The sequence below is a fragment of the Fulmarus glacialis genome, unplaced genomic scaffold (assembly GCF_000690835.1).
Source record: "Fulmarus glacialis isolate BGI_N327 unplaced genomic scaffold, ASM69083v1 scaffold49954, whole genome shotgun sequence".
In the NCBI taxonomy this organism is placed as follows: domain Eukaryota; kingdom Metazoa; phylum Chordata; class Aves; order Procellariiformes; family Procellariidae; genus Fulmarus; species Fulmarus glacialis.
Window position 1 is genome coordinate 1,831 of NW_009207128.1, and position 7,617 is coordinate 9,447.

Below are 7,617 nucleotides of genomic sequence, written 5' to 3' on the forward strand. Positions count from 1 at the left end.
ACCACTAATTCCTATGCTTCCATTCTTCAATTATAAATTCAGGTTGCCCACTGTCTTTTGTATTAGTGCCTTGCCACTGCCAGCATGGGAGCCAGGCATAAGCACCCTGCAGGTTACAACAGAGCTGAAGCCACAAGTTGACGATTCCCATCCTCTGTATCTTTATATTTTCCTATGATAAAAATGGAGTTATGGATGTTCTAGCCAATTGTGTTTGCCACAGCTGAGGATAGAAATGAGGAAGACCTTATGCACTTCAGTGTTTTAACTGCTCAACTTTCTGTCTTGTCTGGAATTTTATATGTATGTATGTGTTTATGCTTTTGCAAAGGTTTTTGAAATGGATATGGTAGACAATCTTAGTAGACAACTTGTGTAACTTGAAGACTCTTTGTCTTTTTAGGGGGGGAGTTTCTGTAGCTTTTGCGTACATGACAGTTTAATACGGCAGTTTAATTTTTTAATTTTAAAATGTAATCTTACCTTTTCAGTCAGAGATGGAGAAGCCTAGAGGAAGGAAGAAAGCAGCTATAACAGATTCGGAAGAGAAACTAAGCATAGATGACCTGAATAAACTGGGTCAAGAGCAGAAACTTAGAGGTAGTCAACGGGGAAGGAAGAGACCTGCAGTTGTTTCAGAATCTGATGAAACACAATGGCAAGAGGAGAAAAGGCTAAAAGAAGATGTAATAGAAAGTGAGGATGAACAGAACAGTCCACCAAAGAAAGGGAGAAGAGGACGCCCTCCCAAAGCAAATAATGGGGGAACACCAAAGGAAGAACCAGTAGCAAAGTCATCAAAACGGAGCAAAAAAAAACAAACGCCAGCAGCTGCAGCAGAAGAGGAGGAGGAGGAGGAAGAAAGGCAAACTGAAAACATTGAACAAAAACCAAAAGGCAGGCAAAATAGGACACCGAAAAGAACACCGCAAAGGTAAGTCCGTCTTCTTGTAAGCTGCATCTTTTTTATCCTTGGACATTAGTTATAATTTGATACTTTGCAATTTGGGTCTTCCTCAAAACAGAGCAGAACCATCTGAAACTAGTACAGTTGAATCAGCACAGTCTACGCCACAGAAAAGACGAGGAAGGCCATCAAAAACACCACCATCACAGCAAAAAAAAGTGTAAGTGGTGAATATTTTCTAAATTTGTGTTTAGTGAAAATTAAAAATATGCCTCTGTGCGCCCAAACAATCATTTACTGAAAATATTTCAGAATACTTTAATTGACAGTTAAGAAAATAAATTGTCATTGTTATTTCTAAAACGTTTTCCCTAGCTGCTTCTCCTAGAGCATCTCAAACCAGAGCAAGAGGCTACGAGTCAGTTTAACGTGCTCAGGTAGCATATACGTAGCTTTGCTCTTCTAGGAGAAAACTCAATAAAGCACGTGAGGGCCTTGAAGATAGGGCTTTATTAGGACTTCAAGGAGTGAAAAGTGCTCCCGTTTGTTTTGGATAGGGAGGAAGAATCAAATTGTTACTGTGGTGAAACAGTATTGTGGAGAATAAGTTTATTCTGATTCTCCTTAAATTAATGTTCACTTACTTTCTAATTTGTGGCCGCCTTACTATCCACTTCATTCGTTTCCAAATGAATAAGGATAGTAGCTGTTGAAAATTCTGAGGCATATTAAGCTCCAAAATAAAGGTAAACTCTGTGGCTAGCTTCATTTTCTTGTGCCTACTGTAGGACACTACAGGTATCTCTACCTTTTCTGTACATGTACATGCAATGTATGTAAAGCAGAAGTGTACAAGTAGACAGGACTTACTGGCCTGCTGTTTTGGGGGGGGTTTTGTTTGGTTGGTTGTTTTTTTTCCCCCCATACCAGAGATCTTTGCCTGAACAAGCTTGTACCCTCAATTCAAATTCTAGTTTCACACTGGATTGCGTGTTCTGGCATTTTGCACGCACAATATCCTGACCTTTCCAGTGTTCTGTTTCCCTACCTCGTGTCAGACCTCTCCTGCGCATTTACTCTGTAACCAGAAACACAGGTCCCAACACTGTCTTGGTTACTACAGAAGTCACTGCTACATATGCAGTGGAACAAGAGTTGGAAGCTGCTACTGCCATGCAGAGAAGACATGCCAACAAGTTCTTGTTGTGTGATATGCTATGTGGCATTTGTCAAAGATGCCCTCAGTAGCTTCTGATTCAATTCTCAGTGAAATCAGTGAACTCAGTGTTTCTTTACCCTGTTTTAAACAGAAAGTAAACCGTATCAGAAACATGATCAGTAACAGGCATAGCTCTTGTTCGTGTGTGCGTACATTGTTCCTGGCATGAGAAGCCCAAGTTGTTTCAGGGTTCAGAGTTGTTTGGTCTATTCCAGATGTCGTCCAAAAACATATTGTGTGTATTTTTTATTTTTTGTGACCAGACGACCCAAATTTTGACTGTCCTTTTTCCAAATCTGCAAGAAAAAGGTGAGACCGCAGTAATTCCTCAGTCTTCAAAGCAGATTGTAGTCAGACCTTTCTCCCTTTTCTACATACATATCTACAGCAGTTTTACTGAAGGGAGTTGATAGACTGAGCAGCACTGTGTACCACAAGATAGAATATATTTAATCCAAATGCTTAAAGCTTTCTGGGCTCCTTGGGGATGGATTTGGCATAAGAATTTGGGATTTTACCTATGATGTGATAGTGTATAACCTATTTCTGATAGCTAATTGGGTTACCAATTAGCATATGTGAACTGGCTTATTTTTGTAATGCGTGAAAAGATGCACCTAGCTTGTGAATAATTCTGTTTCTTTTTCAATTCTGTTGCTTCTATCAGTCATGGAAGGCTTGAGTTGGGCTAATTTGTATTGTTTCTTAAAGGATGTCATGTTGGTTGGTTGGTGCAGAAACCCCCACTATACTATAATTACTATATGCAATTCAGACATTTTATTTTGTACAGATTTTAGTGTGGTTCTCAGGACTGAAAATTCCTACCACATGTGTGGTTTGATGCTGTCAGAAGACAATTGTTTTGGATCTGTATGCCCCCAGTGGGGATTGAAGTGTGTTTGTTGTCTGCCTGGAACAGAATTTCTGGTTTAATTTAATCTGAAAAGTCACCTAGTTTGGGTGCACCAAGACAGCTTTGTGAATCAAACCAATGTGCAGTAAGCAGGATGATTCAGTGATTTGATTCTGAACCATGCTAATGACCCAAACCAAAATGGAAATGTGGGTGCACCTGTGTAGGTTTGAATACATATCTAGTTGGCTTTTTCTTTTTTTTTTTTTAAGGCATGGGGGGTACTAGTTCTCATTTTAAGCAAATGGGTGCTTTTTGCTTGTGATTCAGCTCCTGCAACTAACAAAGACAATTTAAGATATTGTTGACTGATTGTTCTTGATTATCCTGATTAAGGTATTGTTATCCTGATATCCCTAGCTCTTAGCATGAGCTAGCTTGGAAGATTTGCATTTAGTTTCATTATAGTGTTAATTTCATAAATAGCAATATGGGTTCTTCTAGGTCTGTAAAAATATAGATGCAGTTAAAATTTTGTTGTGTATAAACTCATATAGAAATAGAGTACATCTATTAATGGAATTGAATAGAAGGGAAAAAAAAACCCCAAGTATTCAGTCTCTGGCTGTTTTGCTTTTCTTGTTCACTGGTTACTGTTGTGTCAACTCTCTTTGGCCTGTATTCTGGCACTGAAGAGAAAAATCCATCTTGCCTATAGATGCAAAAATTGTTCAACTTTGTACTCCTAGCCCTCTATTCTGGAAAAATTTGGATTTCAAATGCTGTTGTCCAGCCTCCTAGCTTCACTTCTATTCCGTGTATGGATGAACTGGATAGATATATGAGATAGACGTATTAGACAACATGAAATTTTAAGGCTGCTGTTCTTGTAAAGTAGAATGTTTGCTCTCATACGGTTTATACATGTGCAGACCCATGTACTGTGAAACTGATCTTTATTTTTCTTTTGATTGTAGCCGTGCAGGACGTTCCAAACAAGCAGCCAGTAAAGAGAATGAATCTAGCGAAGAGATGGACGTATTTCAGAGTGGTTCACCTGTCAGTGATGATATTCCCCAGGAAGAAGTAATGGAAGAAGAGGAAGTTTCCACAATCAATGTAAGAGAAATGCCTGAGATTTTCTTTGTGAGTCTTTGTTGTGTCCTCTGTGTATTGATGTTCAGAGAATGACTTTTCCTGTTCTTAGAACTTAACCTTCTTCCTTGAAAATGAATGAAGTGGTTGTCAACTGCCACTGTTGCATAGTGGCGCTGCACTGTAATTTCCCAGAGAAGCTGCATTTCTTAGAAAATGTCAGGTTTTGTTAAGTGTCTTAAATTTTCTGTTCTGTATAGCTTTTGTTATCTGTCTGCCTGAGTTGTGTAGTACCTCAAGGGAATTCTTTTCCAGGTAACTCATGCCCTTTCTTCTCAATTGGATTATAATAGTGAATAATGTTTCTTTATACAAAACAGGAACACAAAATGAACAGTATTGGAAAATAAGTATGGAATCTTGGAGCAGAATCCTAAACCAATTTCTTCCTCTTACCAGCATACACAAATATGTTAAAATAAGTTTATTTTTATATTTGTTTCATACAAATACGTTAGTAATGTTAGTAGTAACACTAAAAATGTAACTGTGAATGCCTTCACACTTTTGGACACATCTGATGATTGGAGCATCTGAGTGTATGAAAACTCTGAAAAAGGAAACTAGATTATTTTTGAATAGTTGAAGGACGCAGGCTCAGTAACATCAAAGAAAGTTATGTCTTGGTCATTGACTGAGACTTGTACCTGTGATAAAATCAGTAATGAATGACACTTTATCAGTTACTCAAACATTATTGAGAGAGTAAGCATTTTTTCCATTATAAAATATATTTATTCTTGATTTTTTCAAAACTTTTCTGTAAAAATGTTTAAAATACTTTTTCTCCAAACAGGTCCGTCGCAGAACTTCCAAAAGGGAAAGGCGATGAGTGAGCATGTAGTTATCAGCCTTCCAGGTGAAAGCTTTGAAGAATGCTTTTAATATAAAGCTTGAGACTGAATGAAGCTGTTAGTGCATAAATGGGGTTGCTGAAAAAAAGACAAAACTTATTTTACTTTTACTGCCCCTGCATTTGCAGTCCCTAGGTCACAAGCTTTAGCCACACACATGTTGATATCATTAACTGTGGATTTTTGTGAAGTGTAATGTGCGCTGGCTTTGTAGACATATGAACTAAAGAAGAAAACTGTAAATAGTTCTTTTTTTAATGTTTCTGACTTCTAAAGTGCTTGTATAGCTTTTATCTGCGGCTTTAAACTGACAGTACCCCACTGTTTATTGGATCTATTGATTTAAAAAAGAACAGAGTTTGTTGAAAATTGATCTCAAGCAATATCTGTCAGTGTTCGTATTTGTACTCTTGTTGACATTTAACTGTGAAGAAAAAAAAAAAATATCAGTTGAACAAATAGTGCCACTTTCTTTTGCCACTATTTGTTGAGAAGAAGAAGAAAGAAAAACGGTCTTTGTTTCCTTCATGAATCTAACCTAGTGTTTACCTTTAGGCACCTAACTATCATCAGAGGTGCTAAATTACTTTCTTTTACAGTTGAACAATGTTGGATAGAATAATACAAGAGATGCAAATTGTGAAAGAAGTTGTTTGACTTGTTTTACACCTCAGTATTGATGCCAGACTTTTCTGGACTTCTAGTGGCATTGAAAATTCAAAAAGGATTTAAAATATTTTAATTTTAAAAGTGTGTTATTAAATAATGTACTGAATACCCTACCCATTTTATCTTCCCCTATCAGTTTTTATTAATCTACTGTATCAATAAAATTCTGTAACTGAGTTTTTAATAGTCTAGTATGTTAATGTGTATAGATATTTCCTTCTGAACATGAAGTTCACAAAGAGCAAATTATTACTACATTATAATATGAAATCTGATATATAAACATTAGTGAAAATACAGTTCTTATTACAATGTAAAGTTAATCACAAAGAAAAATTTTATTGATGCAGTGTGTCTTTATAAAGCTGTTCTTGAGAGCCAAGTGTTTTGTATTTTATAGTGAAGTTGCATGTTTATGAAAAATGTGCTGAAAATGGGATGTAATGTTTTTTTGGAAACTAGTATCTAGCAGTAGTATATGGTTAGGTTGCTTCATGAGAGAACCTTTTATTGAGAGTTTATTGTACCGTTTTGTTTTGGTTTTGTTTTTTGAGCCAAATTTTTTTGGTATAAAGAGCTAAGTTTTTGTTCAATAACCAGCTGTTGATTATTGCAGTCAAGGTATTCAAGATTTGAATGAAGCTCCATTTTTATTTTGTGCTACCATAGAGAGGTTGGTTTTTTGGGGTTTTTTTAGGTATAATCTGAAAAAATACAAACAAATACTTAAAGCAGTACCCTGTATGCAGATTTACAGTTTACAAACTGTGTCTTTGAACCAAAATGTATCGGTTACTACACTATGCTTAGCCAAGCACATATTATTTCAGGTGCTGTTCTGCCTCTGGTTCCCTACATGTGAAAAAATCAGTTTCTAACTTAGGAAAATTTTGTGTCATTGAATAATGGAGCATTTTCATATAATCCATTCAATAAATAAGTTATAGTTGCAAGGTGGCCTGTAAAGATAAGAGAAAAGGATAATACTAAACCACAGATTTACCGATTTCTAAACTATAAGATCACTAGGAAAGAAACCTTTAGAATTTTTTCATTATGCATATTTTTTTTTTTGTTACCAATGGAAAAAGATATTATAAACAATTAGATTATTCTGCCTCAGCTTAACTTCCCCCCTGCCCTCCAGTATTCAGCTTTTCAACACTTAAATGTATAGATATGGGGGAAATGCTGCCTAAAAAGGCAATTATGCTTGATTTGAATTGACTTTGAAATAGTTGGCACAATGGAACTGGCTTACTTATGCTTCAGCAGTGCAAATGCAAGTTGTTGGGGTTTTTTTTATCGTATAAAATGATTGAAAGCTAGCTTTATATTTTCCTCTTTGACAGAATTGCACTGAAAACATTTATGGAAGATGTACCTTTAAGTCCATTTTATACAAAAATATGAAAAATTGATGCTGAAACTGCTGCAGACTCTTGAGGCTTTATGGGCATAAACATGGTTAGGTGAAACTTCATTGAATATTGATGCACATTATGATCAGTCATGTTTAATGTAAATTTAAACTATAGGTTTGCAATTTAAATGTTGATTTCTTAGGTTATAATGTGTAATTCATTATTTCTTGAGAAATAGGCACAGCAAATATTTCATTCTTATATTCAAACCTCTTCTAAGTTCATTCTCATCTCATAAAGAAAATGAATATTTTATGTACTAACATTTTGAGATCTGCGTACAGTAGCTACAGTAGAGTATAATTATGTATAAAAGATAAATTGCTAACATTCAGTTAGCATGCTCTTCTGCAATGATGTTACGTTTATAAAAATGTACTGTATTACATTAAAAGATCAAATTGAATTCACTGTAACAAGTTCTAGTATGAAATTTTTATGAGATTACCGAAGTATCTTGCTGTACTTTGCAGCAAATTAAGCTTGTGTTACATTTCCTTTTCTTGCTGCAGTGCAACAGGAAACTTTCAGTG

At 35.7% G+C, this 7,617-nt stretch overlaps 1 protein-coding gene across 1 annotated transcript; it reads left to right on the plus strand.

Moving 5' to 3' along the window:
• Window positions 1–491: 491 nt before the first annotated feature.
• Window positions 492–5,833, plus strand: LOC104075449 (sister chromatid cohesion protein PDS5 homolog B-like; the record flags this gene model as incomplete). Its single annotated transcript, XM_009575963.1, has 4 exons — window positions 492–934; window positions 1,026–1,127; window positions 3,960–4,101; window positions 4,934–5,833. Coding segments are annotated over 4 exons (723 nt in total), but the record flags the coding sequence as incomplete, so codon positions are not given.
• Window positions 5,834–7,617: the final 1,784 nt, after the last annotated feature.